This window comes from Sodiomyces alkalinus (genome assembly GCF_003711515.1).
Source record: "Sodiomyces alkalinus F11 unplaced genomic scaffold SODALscaffold_10, whole genome shotgun sequence".
NCBI lineage: Eukaryota > Fungi > Ascomycota > Sordariomycetes > Glomerellales > Plectosphaerellaceae > Sodiomyces > Sodiomyces alkalinus.
In genome coordinates, this window is record NW_021167088.1 from 362,069 (window position 1) to 381,030 (window position 18,962).

At 50.6% G+C, this 18,962-nt stretch overlaps 5 protein-coding genes across 5 annotated transcripts; 3 read left to right on the top strand and 2 right to left on the bottom strand.

Moving 5' to 3' along the window:
• Positions 1-915: 915 nt before the first annotated feature.
• Positions 916-2,309, top strand: SODALDRAFT_283416 (calcium/calmodulin-dependent protein kinase; the record flags this gene model as incomplete). The annotated part of the gene is made up of 2 exons (XM_028608409.1): positions 916-1,107; positions 1,227-2,309. 2 exons carry the CDS (start codon positions 916-918, stop codon positions 2,307-2,309), a joined length of 1,275 nt encoding a protein of 424 aa, XP_028463570.1.
• Positions 2,310-4,066: 1,757 nt separating this feature from the next.
• SODALDRAFT_328149 (enoyl-CoA hydratase/isomerase) lies at positions 4,067-5,310 on the top strand. The gene has a single exon (XM_028610610.1). The coding sequence runs from the start codon at positions 4,222-4,224 to the stop codon at positions 5,056-5,058; it is 837 nt and encodes a 278-aa protein (XP_028463571.1). The 5' UTR covers positions 4,067-4,221; the 3' UTR covers positions 5,059-5,310.
• A 368-nt stretch (positions 5,311-5,678) lies between these two features.
• On the bottom strand, positions 5,679-8,639 carry SODALDRAFT_337073 (ariadne-1; the record flags this gene model as incomplete). The annotated part of the gene is made up of 5 exons (XM_028612643.1): positions 5,679-5,719; positions 6,154-7,587; positions 7,634-7,654; positions 7,775-8,038; positions 8,618-8,639. The coding sequence occupies 5 exons, from the start codon at positions 8,637-8,639 to the stop codon at positions 5,679-5,681; spliced, it is 1,782 nt and encodes a 593-aa protein (XP_028463572.1).
• Positions 8,640-9,233: 594 nt separating this feature from the next.
• Positions 9,234-10,530, bottom strand: SODALDRAFT_328151 (putative peroxiredoxin 5, prdx5). Its single transcript, XM_028610611.1, has 4 exons — positions 10,203-10,530; positions 10,069-10,114; positions 9,813-9,978; positions 9,234-9,747 (listed from the first exon to the last, which is right to left on the bottom strand). Exons 1-4 carry the CDS (start codon positions 10,520-10,522, stop codon positions 9,719-9,721), a joined length of 561 nt encoding a protein of 186 aa, XP_028463573.1. The 5' UTR covers positions 10,523-10,530; the 3' UTR covers positions 9,234-9,718.
• A 5,181-nt stretch (positions 10,531-15,711) lies between these two features.
• SODALDRAFT_283264 (GTPase-activator protein for ras-like GTPase) lies at positions 15,712-18,258 on the top strand (the record flags this gene model as incomplete). Its single annotated transcript, XM_028608393.1, has 4 exons — positions 15,712-15,913; positions 15,979-16,361; positions 16,448-18,041; positions 18,098-18,258. 4 exons carry the CDS (start codon positions 15,712-15,714, stop codon positions 18,256-18,258), a joined length of 2,340 nt encoding a protein of 779 aa, XP_028463574.1.
• Positions 18,259-18,962: the final 704 nt, after the last annotated feature.

The window sequence follows — 18,962 nt, forward strand, 5'->3', positions numbered from 1 at the left end:
CTTCTTATATAAGAACCAGCTTACGGGGGGGTTTTGATATTAATATTATTACTAATAATATCCTTAATATCTTTCGAGTATATCCTTCGTACTCGAACAAAGGATATCTTCCCCGCAAGCCTAGACCGTTCTCTTTCGAGTCAGTTCATCTATTACGAGTCAGACAAAGGATACAATGGATTACGATATTACTACGATATCGATATATATTACAATACTATTACGATATCGATCCTTTACAAAGAACAAAGGATATCAACCCGTTCCCTCGGTTCGGTTCTTCCTTTCTTTATTCTTTATTCTTAATCCTTAATCCTTTATCTCAATCCCTTTTTCGATCCGAAGAAGACACAATACGCGCGCTAAGATCCTACCTTACAATCCCACTATTACCTTCTTATTTTTCCCACTGCTTTTCGTGACTTTCGTCCCTTCCGTTTTATAAAAATATGATTCAAATTGGATATAATAGAGTAAGGTACCTTAATATCATGGACGCACTGTATTTAAAAGTCCTTCTATACCATAGTCTGATACCCCTAGTACGGATTGATAGAATTGCAAAGAACCAGCGCCAGAGTAATACCTTATTATCCGTACCATGTGCACTTTAAGGTACGTACCTCTTATCAATCCATAACCCCAATAATAGAAGTTACCCCGCGATTGTTACGGGCCGTCACAAGTGGGAGGAGTAAGGTAATTACGTGCGCCTCAGTTTTGTTACGCGATAATAACGCGACGATAATATCGGTTGCCTAACTAACCGCACCGAACCCAATTGATGATCTTGGACTCGACCGCCCCTACAACACAAGTGTAGGCTTCAGCTACTATCCCTTATACACCTCTAAGTCCAGCGACCTCGATAGCCCAAATCACATTAGATCACGGCAAAACATATCGCTGCTGGTCATGAGCGCCAACAGCAACAGTCAAGATGCGGCCCGACAGCCGCCCCAAGTGCAGCCGTGCAGATACAAGGTCGGGAAGACCCTCGGCGCTGGCTCCTACTCGGTCGTCAAGGAATGCGTTCATATCGACACAGGCCGCTATTATGCTGCCAAAGTTATCAATAAACGCCTTATGGTCGGCCGGGAACACATGGTACAAAGCGCCTCTTCTGCCTTCCCTCTTCGCTCTTGCCCTCTTCCCACTCCCCCCCCCCCCTTTTCTTCCACCTTCACCCTGAGTGGCAGCTGATAGCGCGAGTCTTGGTGATGTAGGTCCGTAACGAAATTGCCGTCCTAAAGAAGGTTTCCATGGGCCACCAAAATATCCTGACCCTGGTCGATTACTTCGAGACCATGAATAACCTGTACCTTGTGACCGACCTTGCCCTCGGTGGCGAGCTCTTCGATCGTATTTGCCGGAAAGGCTCATATTACGAGTCCGATGCCGCCGATCTCATCAGAGCGACGCTCTCGGCTGTTTCTTATCTCCACGACCATGGCATTGTCCACCGCGACCTAAAGCCGGAGAACCTGCTCTTCCGGACGCCAGAAGACAACGCCGACCTCCTTATTGCTGATTTCGGGCTCAGTCGCATCATGGACGAGGAACAGTTCCATGTCCTTACCACCACTTGCGGCACCCCTGGCTATATGGCCCCGGAGATTTTCAAGAAGACCGGGCACGGAAAACCCGTCGATATCTGGGCCCTGGGCGTCATCACATATTTCCTTCTTTGCGGTTACACTCCTTTCGACCGTGATTCGGACTTGGAAGAAATGCAGGCCATTCTCAAGGCCGAGTATGACTTTCGGCCTTCCGAATATTGGCGAGGCGTCTCCGACCATGCCAAAGACTTCATCCGACGCTGTCTTACAGTCGACCCCACCAAGCGCCCTACCGCCCACGAAGCGCTCCACCACCCCTTCGTGGCAGGCTGGCTCTCCGGTACCGACCAGCCCGGAAACAACCTGCTCCCTACCGTCAAAAAGAACTTCAATGCTCGCCGCACCCTTCATGCCGCCATCGATACTGTCCGTGCCATCAATAAGTTGCGCGAGGGCCAAAACCAAAACCACCTCATGTCCGGCTCCACTTCACGCGAGCCGATGCGAGGGGCCCCGCCGCAGCCGTCGGCCAAGGGTGTAGGAAGTAAAGAAGACAGCGCCATCAGCATGGGAGCAGAATCACTCCAGGGCAAAGATTCCGGGTATGCCACGCAGGGGGAGGCCCCAGATGTCACCATGGTCGATGCTGCGTCGACACCGGACAATGTTCCTGCGTCCTTGCAGCCGGGTAACCCGGTAAATCGCCTTGTAGAGACGACCAAGGGACTCTGGACCCCGCCTCGGCGATAACTGAACCGGCACAACGTCTCGCTCATCACCACGGTCACGCGTGGAGGTACAGTGGAAAGGGGATGATAGATGGGTTGTCTGGCGCGCCTGGAAAGACTAGAAGGGGCCTGTGGAAGGATGCGGCCTCGGAATCTCACGCAATAGCCCCTCGAACGAAACGATCCTCAGGAACCTCTGGAACCTTTGATTTGGGATACCCCCGTCAGTTCGACATTTTGAAGATCGCCATGAGCTGTAACAGAGACAAATTTGGAAATCTTCCACTACCCGACACTCTGGTCAACCCCCTCTCCATCCGGGACAGGAGCAGGAACAGGCCGTGGTGCATCCAGCTTCAGTTTCAGCCGTGCTACCGAGCTCATTCTGAACACCTCCTTGGCTGTGGCGCCATACGCTTGCCCACGCGCAGCCTTCCTTCTGCTTACCTTGGTCAGCTCTTATGGGAGGCATGTCAATCTCCTTCGGCTATGGATGGACCTACGGCTATCATCATCTGGGATCTCTCCAGCGTACTGAGGAATGTTGCGGCTGATTCAAGCACATGTACTGCCAGTATAGGCATGCTCGTTTCTTCAAATCTTACCACCGGTGCTACCATTGCGCTATTGCGCTAGGTGTGTTCCGTGATTGATTCCGCGCATCGAATTCTTCGAACCCTTCAAGATCCTTGCATTGGGTAGTACATCGCACAACTGAAATGGGTACAATTTCCAACAAGAATGTGCTGGACGCTTTGCATCGGAACAGTTGGACGAAGCACATGATTTCATATTCTGTCCCTGGAGTTGTGCACTTTCGTGCTCAGCCGCTCAAGTTCGAGACTCAGCTAGCGCCGTATCACATGTATCTCACGGCACTACGCATCGTAGAGACCCCTTGTGCGGCAGGGCTTTTTGGGCTAGGAGTTAAGATCTCATGATCTTGTCATCCGACAAGCTGGTTGGCATAGGGATTTCAAACACGCTCGTGGTAGGAGGTCTGGCAACCGTCCATCGCCTTACAGGATCATCGGTACCAACAATCCTACACGCCGGACCGTCACTTCAAGTATTATATATATTATGGGGGACAGGAGCCCTTCCTTGAAATTTAGAATGCCTTCTTTCGAGACGTGTCTTTCTTGTGGAGAACTAGGCGAGCTCTTCTCCCACGCAGCCTACGTCACACGCAGAGTGGGATGCTTGAGAAGGATCCTGAGTTTCAGGAAGCCATTGTACTCCAAAGACCGTGATTGCCCCATATCTCTTTTCCACTCAAGACAACGAACGGCAATGGGCTCGGTTTGTCTTTTTCCGTTTCCTTTTCTGTTTAATTTATTATGTTTTTATTATGTTTCATACGAGGACTGGGAAGAAGTGGGCTTGATGTGAATACACCCCGTGCTATTCCTCCGCCTCCTGATGTGCCCGTGTGGTTGCAAGTTAAGGCGGATTATGTAATACCGTTCACCGACCAAGATTCACATGTCAGGTTTCCTGTGTCGTCCCACAGGTGCTGGTAGATGGTTGTCTTCTCAAAAAGACGGCCCATTCTCTCCAGAATGCACGTTCACAGAAAAAGCCACTTCCTCGCTTGTTTCTAGACGTCTAGTGTCATTTTTAGGGCAAAAATTCAGTGCCTGGGGTGCTCTGCGGCGACGGCGTTGGACTTTCTTAGCTCTGGACCCTCACCTCGGTGAGCCAACGGGCCGGACCGAGGCATTCATATGTATCTTCAACCAACAGCTGAACCTGGAGAAGACATCTGTACTTTATCTTCACATAACCATTCATTCCATGCAGCTTTGGTCAATTCTTCCTTGATCATAGCCATCCTTCAGTTTCTGTGGTCATTAAGACTCGATATATTACATTGTCTTCACCGCCGACGATCGATCTTAGCGTGTAATTTCCAATACCAGTAACCACTTAACATGTCGACCTCAACCGCACTCTTCGAGATTCCTATCTCGCCCATCGACAACCACCCAGGAGGCTCCATCGTCTGCACTACACCACGGCCCCGTGTCTACCTTCTCACCTTCTCATCCCCGCCCGACAACCGCCTTACCACGCCCTTTTGCCATGCCTTCCTCTCGGCCCTCGACGTCATCGAGCACGCCCACCCGCACGGTGTCGTGATCACCACCTCGGCCATCTCCAAGTTCTACTCCAACGGCCTGGACCTCGCCCACGCAACCGAGGCCGAGAACTTCTGGTCCGGCGCCCTCTACCCTCTCTTCCGCCGCCTGCTCACCTACCCCCTTCCCACCGTCGCCCTGATCAACGGCCACGCCTTCGCCGGCGGCCTCATGACGGCCATGCACCACGACTACCGCGTCATGAACCCATCGCGCGGCTTCGTCTGCATGAACGAGGTCATCTTCGGCGCCCCGCTGAAACCCCCTATGGCGGCCATCTTCCGCGCGAAATGCGACGCCGCCACCTTCCGCGACGTCGTGCTCGAGGGGAAGCGCTACGGCGGTCCTGCGGCTCGCGATGCCGGCCTCGTGGATGCCGTGGGAGGACTCGATGAGGCGCTGGACCTGATTCAGTCCCGTAACCTCGTCGACATGGCCAAGTCCGGCGTCTATGGCCTGCTGAAGATGGAGATGTGGCGGGAGTTGTTGGCCTTGCTTGAGACAACGCCCGAGGGTCACGCAGTGCAGGAGGCGGACTGGTCGAGGAGGGCACAAGAGGAGGACCAGAGGGCCGAGAAGGGGAAACGATTTGTGGAGAAGTGGCAGAAGGCCAGTAAAGCGAAGTTGTGAAATGTTCATTCTCTTTTCGTTCCTTTTTTTCTTTTCTTTTATTACCTCCATGGTCGACAGGCAACATAATGAGCAATCCTGTTGTTGCCCGTAGTTCCCTACGCCACCACCAAGCCAATAGAGGCCCTGAAGGACATGCGAACACTCTTTATAATACACCAACGAGTCACTGGAGTAGTTGTACTCTTTGCACTGCCGGAAGAGCATCAAGTGACACTATTGTCTTGTAGTGGACACACTCTGGAAGACCCAGGCCATCAATATGACAGTGAAAATGATTCTAAGTTCGTCTAATCGTGAGAGACCCTCAACGTATGGTGACTACCTAACAAGACATGGGTGCGGGTGCTTCCATGTGCATCCCAACCCATGGGAGAACCCATTCGCTCGCTGACCTCGAAGAGGAGGACAAAGCAAAGGAAAAAAGAAACCGGTCCTAACCTCCCGAACGCCAGCGAAAATCCATCCGTGATTCCTGTCCCAAACATGTCAACCTTATGTGTCTCTGTGATGCTTCTGAATGCTGTATGTTCCTATGCGCCCTGCTATCTCGCTGTCGCTTCTGCTGATGTTGCCTGATCGTGTTTCCCGTCGACTTCCTCACCCCGGGTTCATGTCCTTCACCATGCGAAGTAGTCATAGATGGTGCCCCCTGTAGCCCCTAGAAACAGTTTCTAGAGCTAGATTCCTCCACATAATACGTGCGTAATAACGATCAGATACCGGAAACGGGCTTTAGTCTTAAAAATCGTGAAGCACTTCAAGTTAGTGTTCCAATGGAGTTGACCCCATCGTACTGGGCAGTGACGTGAAGATATGCGCGCTAGCAACGATAAAATGCGACTGGCCCATGCCAGTCAACGCCCCACGGTCTTTGTGTTTTAGGGCTCGTGTGCGTCAACCAAGGTTTCGTTTCGTGTGTTTTTATGCGTTCATATTTCGCCAGTGTCTTGCCGTTTCATGCCTGGCGACTGCCACTGGCTGCAGATGTGGGGGACGGCGATTTCAAGTGCACATTGAACTCCCAACGACCTAAACTCTGTTAGACGCCTGACGAGGAACAAGTGAGCAAGGGGAGGACGAGTGGGAACATACCGTTTGCTAGATTCTCTGCCGTGTCGTCCAGAAGAATAATCCGTCTCTTGTTGCAGTATGAAGTCTTGTCCATGATGACCACCTTGAGCTTGCGATCACACAATTCTTGTACGGGCTTTTCGAACATTTCGGACAGTGCCTCTACGGCCATTTCCAGATCCTTTTGGTTGTCCTCGAAAATCTCGGTCAGGTTGTTGCGAGCGAGATAGAAGGCAAATGCGTATGTCCATTTGAGGGTCTGCCGGCACATCTGCAAGGTCTGTGATGCGGCGTTGAGATATTGCACCTCAATCCAGGACATACCCGACTCTCTTTGCAGCTCGACCATCTTCCTTTCCGTCTTCTGGTAGATGTCCTTGTCGAGTTTGGCAGACTGCTCGTGGTTCGCGTACCGGTTGTAGTAGTGCAGGTAGCGCTCCAATGACATGCGCGACTTGGCCTGCGCGTCCCTGGCATCTGTGCCACTCTTCTCCTCGAAACGGTTGCAGTTGTACCAGCTGGTTCCGTGCTCAGACCAAAGACCCATACACATCCAGCAGAACTCGTGCTTGCACTTGCGGCAGGTCATGTGGTTACAACCGCCGTTCTTCTCGATGGTGCTGTTGCATCTCGGGCATTCCTTGGTATTGGCCGAAATCCAGTTGGCCGTCTCCGAGTCGTCCGCGCATTTCTTCAGCCATTTCTTCACCAACTCGCAGGGCGCTGGCTGGTGGTCATTGAGTATGCAGCCGAAGCAGAAGCGGTGCCCGCAAAGACAGGCTACAGTCGGGACTACTTTATCCAAGTCCTTCTTCTTGACGCCACATTCGACGGCATTCTGACAGTCGGGAGCAGGACACCATTTGAGAGTATCCTTGTCTTCCACGTAGGTCCTATTGAGCAGTTCTCTATACCGATCAGCTAGGTCCGGGGTCACGAGAAGGTCGAGAGACTTGGTGTCTATGATGCGGCCACAGCCTTCGGCGGGGCACTGAATGCGAGCGGCCTCGCCTTCCTCGCGGACCTTCTGCGTCAGATAGTGCCGGTAACAATGCACACAATAGCGATGACCGCACTTCATGGCGAATGTTTCCAAGCCTTCTTCGTCCTCGCAGCAGATGTCACAGACAAAGCCGGGTACCGGCTCCAATTTCGGAGCGGTATTAACATCGGTACCGAGGCCCGCTGCCTCGAGCACCTTAGCTCGCCTGTCCATGAGGTCCTCAATCAGCTTTTCCTTGTTCCAGCGGAAATGGCGCAGCAAGATGGCGGCATCCTCTTTGTTGATGTCAAGGATCATGTTGACTTCGTTGACCATGTCATCCTGTTGACGTTGTATGTCTGCCGGCTCGTAGACTTGAAAAGAAACGTCATAGGCAACCTTCTTCTTACTGCCGGAGTCTTTCAATACGCCAAAATCGGGATCGGGCTCGTCGTCAAAGTCGTCATCAAAATCTGGGATCAATTCAGGTTACAGACTATTCCACATAACAGATTCAACATGTGAAGGGGTACGAAGGGGCTCATCTATGCACATCCGCGAAGAGTTGACGTGGGTAAAGCCAGATAAGGATAGATGAGCAGAGATGAAGGTCAAAGGAACGTAAAGTCAGACTTTGAATAGACGAACAAAATCACTAACCTTCTTCGCCAGAGAAATCCTGCATATCCGCGTCGCTAGACATGGCGGACATGAAATCTTCCTCGGAATCCATAGTGTTGCTCGTGGTGGTGACAGGTGTAGGCGGAGCTTTGGATTTGGCAGCTGAAGCGACTCGTTTGTTGGGTAGAGCTTCCGTAGGCTGGGAAGAAATCGACGCCTCAGCTGCCTTTCGTTTCCTGGTCGTGGGAGGAATGGCGGCGGTATTTGGTAGATGGAAGGGAGATGGAAGGGATGGATGAAGTTCTCCGGAAGTACAAGGTGCTTGCTTTTACCAAGGCGGATTCTCGGGTACCTTAAGGAAGGGGATTATTTTAGAGGCGAGCGACGTCAAGGCATGCGAGAAAGGTGAAATGCTGGGTGAATGCTGGATGAATTCTGGTTGAATGCGGGAGAATTAAGGAGTCCGCTTGGTCAAAAATGGCGGTGACGAGTCTAAAGCAAAAGGGTTCCGCTGAATAGGATGGATGACTCGAGGTGACGAGGGGCAGGTCTGGAGGTATAAGAGGCCAGGCCCCGGAACGATCCGGACGGGTCAACCTGGGATGGGAGGCGACGGTTGCGTTGGTTATGTAGAAGCTCAAGATTAGTCTTACGAAATGTGCACCGAGCCAGAGGGAAGAAATCGTTTGAACGGGGGGCGGAAGTCGTCGTTGCCGTTGATCCTTGATAAGGCGCACGACCGTTGAGGGGGAGGATGGTGCATGATACTGGGCACGAGTGTGGCAATATAAGTGTAAACGTGTAAATACACCTCTACCGGGGTTTAGTAGGCTAGCGCGTGTACCAACTAATATGACTGGCTAGTGACCATAGGATCTACACTGGTAGCAGTACAGATAAACATATAATAGCTATACTAATTTCTAAGTATACATACTAAAAAAAAAATTTCTTTTACTATACTACTATTATAACTATCACGGCTCTAGTAATTAGTATCTCCTTTATCTATCTTAATAACCGGATATAGGCAGGGGGGATTATACGGATTATCGACTCTAGGAAATTAGGATTAACTACTTCCTAGGCAATACTAACCTACTAAACCCTGGTAGAGGTATATAACTAGCTAAGTGACTATCTATAATCTATATAGCTATAGCTAATAGCATAAGGTACTAACTTATTATATAGCCCGTGTATATAAGCGATTCTGTATAGGTCTAGTTACCCTTATATAGGTGACTATATCCATAACAAGGCCTGACTACCTTAGGACGGGAGTGGAGTTTGCTATCGGATTTACCTCGGATAAGGTCGTTCTAGACGGAGTATACCTTAGGTAGCCAAGGTAACAAAGTATTGCCTCCAAATCTCCAAATCAGTACTTCCAAGGTACCAAGTTGTGACGGATATCAGTATGTTAACGAAGTATGTTTGTGTTGATATTAGTATTGAGGTACCTTTGAATTCCGGTGTGCAAGGTACCCTTACTAAACCTAACGGCGTTTCCAGAGATGGCTGCGTTTTTCAGTCTTGATCACCGTGATATCACTGCAGCGACATCTCTGTTGTGGATCACCCAGTATTCTAATCAACTCTTTTAGTCGACTCGCTGAATGTCTTCAGGTTTGCAAGGCGAGGTGGCATAAACCCTCTTCCGAATCGGGCAGCAATGCCTTAGTAGTGCAGGCCATAGCAGCACACACTCGCCGTTCCTCTTTAAATTCTTTAGAGATTCCATGTTAATTAAGGTATGGACACTACAATATGTACCACGTGGCGTCAGCCCGAACGGGGAACAACCCAGGGATCTGGTGCCAATGGGCGGTACGTAAGCAGCCTGGTCCAAGAACTTCATAAACATGACTCTGTACACCTTCGGGCGCAAGCCGTTCACGCCTTCTCAAAATACCGCTGCGCTACTTTGAGAACGCATGTGGTCCGCCGGTTCTGGCATCAGGGGGATATGTCGCCATCCCCTCAACCCAACACCTTATCAGCCATGGAGACTATCAAGGTGAATTAGCTAGCAAATTTTTACAGGGGGGTTAGGGTAAGAGATGGCGCGTCGTACCCGAAGTGCCTGTGTTATCGGGTTCGACATGGGCAGATTTGACCTTGCCGTCCTCAACGACAAGTGCATAGCGCTTGCCGCGGACACCGCCAAAGATGGCGGTCCCGTCAAAATCGAGGTCCAAAGCTTTGGTAAAAGCGGCAGAGGGATCGCCCAAGAAACGAATCTAATTACAAGTCAGCTGGTCTCAACCATCCGTACGAACCTGTCCCATCCGGGATGGGGATTGCAGATGAATAACGGAGATGATACGTACACCGGTCTGCTGGGCGGGATCCAGTTGATCTCCCCAAGCCTTCATACTACATATAAATGCGACGAGGTTAGTTCTATCATTGACCACACGATGCCATGAACTTGCATCCAGAACCGCAATAATAGAGCACGTACACAAACGGGTCGTTGACGGAAACGACAAAGACGGAACCGGCATCCTGGAGCTTAGGATGGTTGATGTACGAAGGGATGTGGCTGGATGAACAGACACCCGAGAAGGCGGCAGGCACGCCAATAATGATGCCGTTCTTGGACCGGAACTCGTCGGCCAGGTTTACTTTGTTTGCTGGTGAGTTCTCAACCAGAACCGGCAGGTCGGGAATCTCCTGGCCGACCTTGACGAACGCTCGTGGCGTCGAATGGAACCTCCTAGTGGCGGCACTGACAGAGGGATGAGCCAATGCTGAACGTCGGGCGGTAATGCGGAACGCCATCGTAATGGTGTAGTCAAATGAAGATGTGGGAATATGTTTTGCTGACGATTGTCTGAGGATTCACTCTCGACGACGTTCTCCTCTATCCTGTAATTACCTTAGGTAAGGTAGCTATCAACGATTAATTACAACGTATCACCAAGCACCCTGGGATGGCTGGGTCGCCCAAGTAATTAAGTGGCCAATAGGCCTCCGAGCCAAGCCTAGGGAGATGACATCACATCTGTCTCACTAAATTGTGGCTACCTTATGAGGGAGGGCCGCCGTGTGACATTGTGTGGCTAGTGGTGGCGCAGTTCAACGGAAGTTTTGGTACTCGTTTCGACGACCTGAACTCCGAAAACGTGTTTTCGTGGCGGCCAGAGACATTATGGTATTATGTTTTTAGGAAGCGACGCGCATGGCTTCTACGTCGTATGTAGGCATGCCGCGCCTGTATGTACGGACAGGGTAGGTACTCACAACATCCACAAGCCCCGGGTGGAAGCGAATATACGGAGGAGAAGATGGTACGGAGTAAAAAGCCTCGGTCTCGAGGTCGGCTCCGAGACCTCGAGGCATCGCTTAATTAGTATCCCGGAACGAGAAAGTCATTACAGGGGTCCAAGTTGATGCCCGGTAAATGTAAATCCGGGAATTGATACTGATCTCTCTGATCTTTCCATACCCGTGGTCGTGGCTTTTGGCGAACTATTACCTCTATAATATTGGTGCCCAGTAAGCTGGCTGAGCTTGTTAAGATTGGGAAATCGTTGGTTGTTGCCGCCCGCTCAGACAGTAAGGTAATTACTCAGTATTACTCCGCTACCGACCAACACTTCGACCGTACGTGCAACTCAACTACTAATTACCCGTCTGACCGCAACGGCACCCTGCAGCAATGACAGGAACGGCATTATGCCGAACTCTTGAAAACAAGCCAGAGGGGCACAGAGATGGGTTTGTCAACGTCTTAGTATGCTTACCTGGCCGAAGCCTTATGAGTCCAGTAGACTGTCATACGAGCTGGTTACGCTGCCGATAAGCTTACATACACGTGTAGTTGTCGATGGATCGTCGACAGGCAATGACTGGAGATCGAGAGGTCAGGCTAAATACACGAATCATGCTGGAACATCGGCATTCGGATGTAAACGAACCCACCACCATGACATCCGAAGAAAGGATCAGCACCCCTTTGAACAAGCGGTGAGATGATGACTGGCGCGAATGAATCCCTCCTTGGGGTTTTGGTCGGGAGCTTGAGGAGGCCTTATTAGGGTCGCTCTGAGTGTGTGGTATTTGTCTGGACGCCCTTGCCATGGCCACATGGTTCGTGCAGCTGACAGACCGTGCTGAACAGTGAGTAGGGTGAAGGACATCCAATGGTGCCTGTTCAGAGCCGCCGGGCGTAATTGAATTGACATATACCTGAACAAATCAAACGTTGAAGGGGACACAGTTGGGAGTGACAGAGAAACGTCATATGGGAGCTCACGACTTCAACGTAATACGAATGGTAACAAGGATTCTAGGTGAGGGTGTTCTGGCGGCAAGTGCCGTTTAGTGCATGTAGCACGAGCCTTCCCGGCCTTTGTCGCCTTTCCTTCAGCTCGGACCCAAGGGAAGGGCGGATCACGGAGCTACGGCCGTCTACATATATGACTTCGAGGAAACCATGTCCCCTGCAGTACGAGGTAAACTGACCTTACGAACAGATTTGTCATGATTCTTAATTCGAGCGATGTATCCATACTCCAAACAAGAACTTGAACAATAATGCTTTTGGGGTCATGAACGAATATGTTATCAGCTTCATTGCCTCAGAGTTGATTATGGTGGGGGTTAGTTGTTAGCACGAAGTACACATCAATATTAACCATAGCGCTATGTTAAAATGTTCGTCATTGGGCTGTTCTGGTCACTGGGGAAATGCGATTGAAGAGAGGAGCTTATTTTAATAAGTCAGCTACTGATTGGACAATAGACTTATAGACCCTGTTAACTTTGCCCTCACTAATGATTACCTTATACCTTAGGTACCTTATATTGTTGGCTCGTGTTTCTGCCCATGTTATACGTTGGTCGAGGATGTACCTACTGTAGGTAGATAATGCGAGAAGCGCTCAACATGTATGTGGGTGTGGCAATGGCAGGAGTCCTCTCGAACGATATCCCACAGAGGTAATGTTCGTGCGTTTGACCTCGAGATATCTATGTATATGGGGTTTACAGTTCTTCATAGATGATCGTAAGGGCAAAAATGAAACCATTCTGTACTGGCCTCATCTGAAGACTACCTTAAGGTAGTCAACGTACCTAACTAAACCTACCTTACCTTACACTCTGTACGTACCTACCTGTACTGCTGAGAGATTCATTTTGGTAAGTTCATGAGGATCATCCCACCAATAAAGTATTTAACAGGCATTTTTATACGGGAGGCAAGATATCAGGTACTTCGTACAGATAAATGCTATGGTAACTGACTATAAAACGGCAACTAACCGTACGAAGTCTAACGATGATTCACACCCCTGCGCGTTCCCCTGACGCCTGTGACCTGCAGCAAACTCTGTGCTCTGAACCAACCCACATTGTCGGAAACAAGATATTACCTGGAGGGCTCATTTTGTACTTCGTACGAAACACGGAGTACATGTACGAAGTATATTTCTTGACCGAGAGGGTCTCGCAGATATGTTGGAGCTTATCTCTGGGCGGAGGCTCTTTCTTATTAAGTTGATATCCGTGTTTCCATCGTAATCAGACACCGGGCACTCAAGGTAAGAGATTACTAAGTGTACTAAGGTACCACCAGCATGTGAAACGTCCAAGCCCGGCACAAGAGAGATAATGAACAACTTGGAGTACGAAGTATTAATGGCTCTGACGCTTCAACCTTACCCTTCTCCCAACGTCTCTTGCCCCGCCTGCGAAGTATGTACCCCGTCGAGATCATAATTAGAACCCCGTCCCCAGACACGTCAACACTTCAGCCGTGGTTTCCCCTCCCAGACGCACACCGCTAGTGCCACCACATGAGAGTTACTCCACACAGGACGGCCTTGGAAAAGGGCCGAGGAGGTCAGTGCAAAAACGTTTATTCTCCACATCTACCCTGGCAAGGCACCGTGCCCCTTTTCCGCAAGTGGGCACCCACACTCTTCAGACCAGAGCCAAGACTAACCTCTTCCCCTCTAAGCCTAATCCGTGTTACATGGAATCTCCTGGATGCTGTACCTAGCTCCAAGGGGGAGGATGATTTCCTCTGGCTACATCTGTTGACTTCAACTACAGACACGTACGTATGTACGTGAAGTATCACGGAGTATTATTACGTGCTTGCCTACCAACACCATCTCATCTAAAAATGCTGCACCATGAGCCAACCCCTATGCAAGCTAAATGCACGGGACCCGGACATCTGTTAGTCGACCGTGATACACCGGCAATCAGTAAGAACGTAATTACGTACGTATGTACCAGCGTCCTAGGTAGGTGGGTGGGTTATAGTACCCCGTAATGTCGTTGACGACCTCAATCATGACCTAACGGTCCATTGAATAACAGTAATGACAGATATCATGCCCCAACTCGTATGGAGAGAGGTATAAAGGATTATGCCCGCTTATGAGGTTGATATCAACCCAGACCTAGACGCAGAAGGTTAAGAGCTACCGCTACACACACAAAATCGGTTGACCTAAAAAGAATACAAAATAAGTTCGATGATGTTGTAATATCCGGATTATGCTATAAGGTAAGGTAAGGTAAGGTAGAGAAGGAGGGCGAAGAGAAACAGGCATTAATATTTGAGGTGGTGGAAGAAATCTGGGACATATTCGGTACGTATACTGAGTACCTCACATTGTACAGACGTAACCGCACTTCGCAGACACGACTACTTACAATTCCAGGTTGTCTACCTACTATTTATGTGTATTGAAGTACATATACTCATTATACCCCTGATTTTATTAACCAGTCAGAAGAGTTGGTTTACCCGCTAACGTTACAAAGCCTGGTAGAGGTGTCCATTATACCTGTTCTAGGTAAGGTATGGGGAGGATTTTAGAGTGGCGTTTTCTTCCTTTGTACTTACCCTCCCCGTAGTTATCAGGTACTGGATGTACCTCGTGCTGCACGTGTATCCGTGTCAGCCTCGTGCGTGTAGTGCCGCAATACCCGCAAGACGTTTCTGTGCCTGAGAGTTGTGCTGCATATGTGGTAAGTATAGAGTACCTCAAGCGGGCCCCGTATGTACTGTACGTACCCACCTCCACGAACCGGATAGTGGAGTCTGGTGCATCCCACGTCTCCTCGCGTTTTCCCCTGTCTCGTCCCTTTTCGCCCTCAATTGCTCTTTGCATACCACCACCACTTCTCTTCCTCTTAAATTACTCTTTTCAATCACATCCTGGGGTTCTCGTCGTCTCGAGTCACATTCCACTAACCCTGGTCCCGTCACACAAGTTCTCCTTTGAAGTCCCTCACCTACAACAACGCCTTGCCCTATCCATCCTTCCTGTCCAACAGCCCCCGTCTTCCATCGATTCTTTTTACGCCCGTTTGCTTCATTTCTCGGAGCGCTCTTCCTTCCTCCCCATTCTGTGGTTATTACCCCTTCCGCGGCAGACAAGACTTGGGTATCGGACGATCCAAACGACGCCCTTTACGCACGCACATTCCAAACTGTCGGTGTCTGATATCGGGTCACTCTGCTTCCGCTGATCTAACGCTGCGCCCTGTCGAAGCCATCCTGTCGCGTTTGCTGCCCCCACCTTTGCCCAATTACCGACACAGCCTGATCGCTTCCCAAGGCCAAGGGCTTATCGCGCTTTCGAGTCCGCTCTATAACGCTCGTCGAGTGCCCGACCGATTTCGTCGCCTGCCTCCTAGGGCGTCGCCGCACCTCCGCGCAATCAGCCGAATCCATCGAACACAGAGCGCACAAAGAGTTGCCTGTGTCACCGAGAAATTGGCCTCACGCCGTGTCTCAAGAATCGCAAAATTTACTACCCATTGTGCGAAGCGTCTCGTTAAGATTCACAACCCGAGAGATACGCGAGGAGCACAAGCATTTCACCCTCGTCTGCGAGTTCCTTTAAACCGCCCTGACGACGACTCGAATCCCCGTGCTGTCCCAGGGGCTCTCGGATGATACCCCGCGACCACGCACTTCACCCTGACATTTAGCGTCTGCCATCATGTCTGTGATGTTGCAGGCCCCGTCCCGAGCCTCCTCCGCGTCATCATCTTCCTTCCAGCCCATTTCGCGCCAGAACACCATGTCGTCCTACGATGGCTCGCGGTCCGCCCGCCAGTCCAAGCGGTACTCCATGTCCGCCCTGTACATGTCCATGTCGGCCAACGACAAGGAGCTCGAAATAGAAGATGATCTTGCCAAAGGTTCGCAGGCCCCGTCACATAAATATCTATGCTCTGCATTTCATAGCTGACATGCACGTCTCTAGCTCAAAAGATCCTACGCGAGCTCAAATCCAAAATCTCTTCCCAATCTAAGAAAAATTTCGTTTTGGAGAAGGACGTCCGCTACCTTGACTCGCGAATCGCTCTCCTGATTCAGAACCGAATGGCTCTAGAAGAACAGAACGAAGTCGCTAGCCATTTGGAAGATGCCGCCGACATGCAGGAAGGGGCATTCCCAAACGATGATAAGACCCAAAAATACGGCAATCTCTTGTTCCTGCTCCAGTCCGAACCGAGACACATCGCCCACCTGTGTAGGCTCGTGTCTATGTCCGAGATTGATTCGCTGCTACAGACAGTCATGTTCACCATTTACGGAAACCAGTACGAAAGCCGAGAGGAGCACTTGCTTCTTACGATGTTCCAGGTTTGTTGATATGCCCATGTTCTCGGCCCTGCGCCTTCGCTTTCGCCTTGGCCTTGGCTTGCTATGATGCTGATCTCTGTTCACAGTCCGTCCTCACCTACCAGTTTGACAACACTCCCGAGTACTCCTCTCTGCTGCGCGCGAACACGCCTGTTTCCCGCATGATGACGACGTACACGCGGCGAGGACCTGGGCAGAGCTTTCTAAAGTCGGTCCTTGCCGATAGAATCAACAGTCTCATTGAGCTCAAGGACCTCGATTTGGAGATCAACCCTCTAAAAGTGTATGAGCGCATGATCGAGCAGATTGAAGAAGACACAGGCACCCTACCTCCCTCCATGCCCAAAGGAATCACCGCCGAACAGGCGGCCGAAAACCCACAGGTGCAGGCCATTATCGAGCCACGTTTGACGATGCTCACCGAGATTGCCAACGGCTTCCTATCCACTATCATCGACGGACTTGAGGAGGCGCCTTACGGCATTCGGTGGATCTGCAAACAGATCCGAAGCCTGACCAAGCGCAAGTACCCTGACGCCAACGACCAAGTCATCTGCACTCTCATCGGCGGGTTCTTCTTCTTGCGCTTCATTAATCCGGCCATCGTCACCCCCAAGTCGTACATGCTCATCGACGGTCAGCCGGCGGAGCGGCCTAGGAGAACCTTGACCTACATTGCGAAAATGCTCCAGAACCTAGCCAATAAGCCTTCCTATGCCAAGGAGCCGTACATGGCGAAACTCCAGCCGTTTATCCACCAGAATAAGGACAGGGTTAACAAGTTCATGCTCGACCTGTGCGAAGTGCAGGATTTCTACGAGAGCCTGGAGATGGACAACTACGTGGCCCTATCGAAGAAGGATCTTGAGCTTTCCATTACACTCAATGAAATCTACGCAATGCATGCGTTGATCGAGAAGCATCAATCAGAGCTTTGCAAGGATGAAGGGTCGCACTTGGCTATCATCATGAACGAGCTGTCCACCGCGCCGCCTCAAGTTCCACGAAAGGAGAACCGGGTAATTAATCTTCCCCTGTTCAGCCGCTGGGAAACGGCAATTGATGATCTCACCGCCGCGCTTGACATCACGCAAGAAGAGGTATACTTTATGGAAGCCAAGTCCATCTTCGTGCAGATGATGCGGTCGATCCCCGCCAATAGTCATGTTGCTCGTCGGCCCTTGCGCCTCGAGAGAGTCGCGGATGCTGCGGCCACCAGCCGCAACGATGCCGTCATGGTACGCAAGGGCATCCGCGCCATGGAGCTGCTTTCCCAGCTGCAGGAACTCAGGGTGATAGACAAAAGCGATCATTTCAGCCTGCTTCGTGACGAAGTCGAACAAGAACTCCAGCATCTGGGCTCGCTCAAAGATGCGGTCATCCGGGAAACAGAGAAACTCGAGGAGGTTTATAAGACCATCCGTGACCATAACACGTACCTCAATGGACAGCTGGAGACGTACAAGAGCTACCTGCACAATGTCCGGTCTCAAAGCGAAGGGACGAAGAGAAAACAGCAGAAACATCAAGTTTTGGGCCCGTACAAGTTCACGCACCAACAGCTGGAGAAAGAGGGTGTCATCCAAAAGAGCAATGTCCCCGACAACAGAAGGGCAAACATCTATTTCAACTTTACAAGCCCCTTGCCGGGGACTTTCGTCATTTCACTACATTACAAGGGTAAGGACCTTCGACCCATTCTTCTCTTAACACCGAGTACTGACGCCCGGATGCAGGACGGAACAAAGGTCTTCTTGAGCTTGACCTCAAGCTGGATGACCTTCTTGAGATGCAGAAAGACAACCAGGACGAGTTAGATCTCGAGTACGTCCAGTTCAACGTGCCCAAAGTTCTGGCGCTCTTGAACAAGCGGTTCGCCAGAAAAAAGGGGCGGTAAACTTCAGTTGCGTTATCATTCACGACCTGTACCACTTGTAACTGGAGATACCCATCGCAGGCTTGTTCTTGGCGTTTTTGGGCGGTCATCTTTTCGTCTTGATACCACTGCGAGTTTTCCTCTATCCGACCTGTTTCGAACTCCCTACAACATCTCAGCGGCTCTGAAAGTCAACGTCTGCGACGACACGTTCAAAGCCCTTCCCCCGGTACTTTCTCTCTCGAGCCATATTGCGAGGTCTTTTGTCTTTTGCCATTTTTCATTTCATCGGCGACGCCTTGAACGAGTTTGGTCGTCTGGTCGCTTCAGCACAATCCAAGTGAAGATATCATCGTGGCCCAGCCGTGGGGGGGTCGACGGTCCACGGATTTCGGGCGTCTTGTCTTGATCGTCTACCCTGGGATATTGCCTGACATGGCGGTGGAAATCTGGGATCAATCGATTTTTGCGCTGAATGGGCCGTTCTTGTTATGGTGGTTTGTTTCTCGGAGGATTTATCGATTTCCTCGTTCATAAGACGCGTCTCCTCTTGTAATTCTCCGTCAAGACTAGGGAGCGCCTGCTATACACACAGGTTACGGAAAGATACGCTCGGCTGGTCCGGCGGTAATGTGGATGTTCTCTGTTTACCATCTGCGCGTTGTTGCCCTTTGCAACACTGATTGAACTATGAGAATTTGTAGTAAGAAGTGCTTGGGTTGGTT

Excerpts from the sequence above, each read along its gene's own strand:
- SODALDRAFT_328149 (XM_028610610.1), top strand. The coding sequence starts at position 4,222 with ATGTCGACCTCAACCGCACTCTTCGAGATTCCTATCTCGCCCATCGAC.
- SODALDRAFT_328151 (XM_028610611.1), bottom strand. The coding sequence starts at position 10,522 with ATGGCGTTCCGCATTACCGCCCGACGTTCAGCATTGGCTCATCCCTCT. Across the intron at positions 9,979-10,068 it reads ATCCCGCCCAGCAGACCGGT|ATTCGTTTCTTGGGCGATCC; the intron begins GTACGTATCATC and ends ACTTGTAATTAG. Across the intron at positions 9,748-9,812 it reads CGATAACACAGGCACTTCGG|TCTCCATGGCTGATAAGGTG; the intron begins GTACGACGCGCC and ends TCACCTTGATAG.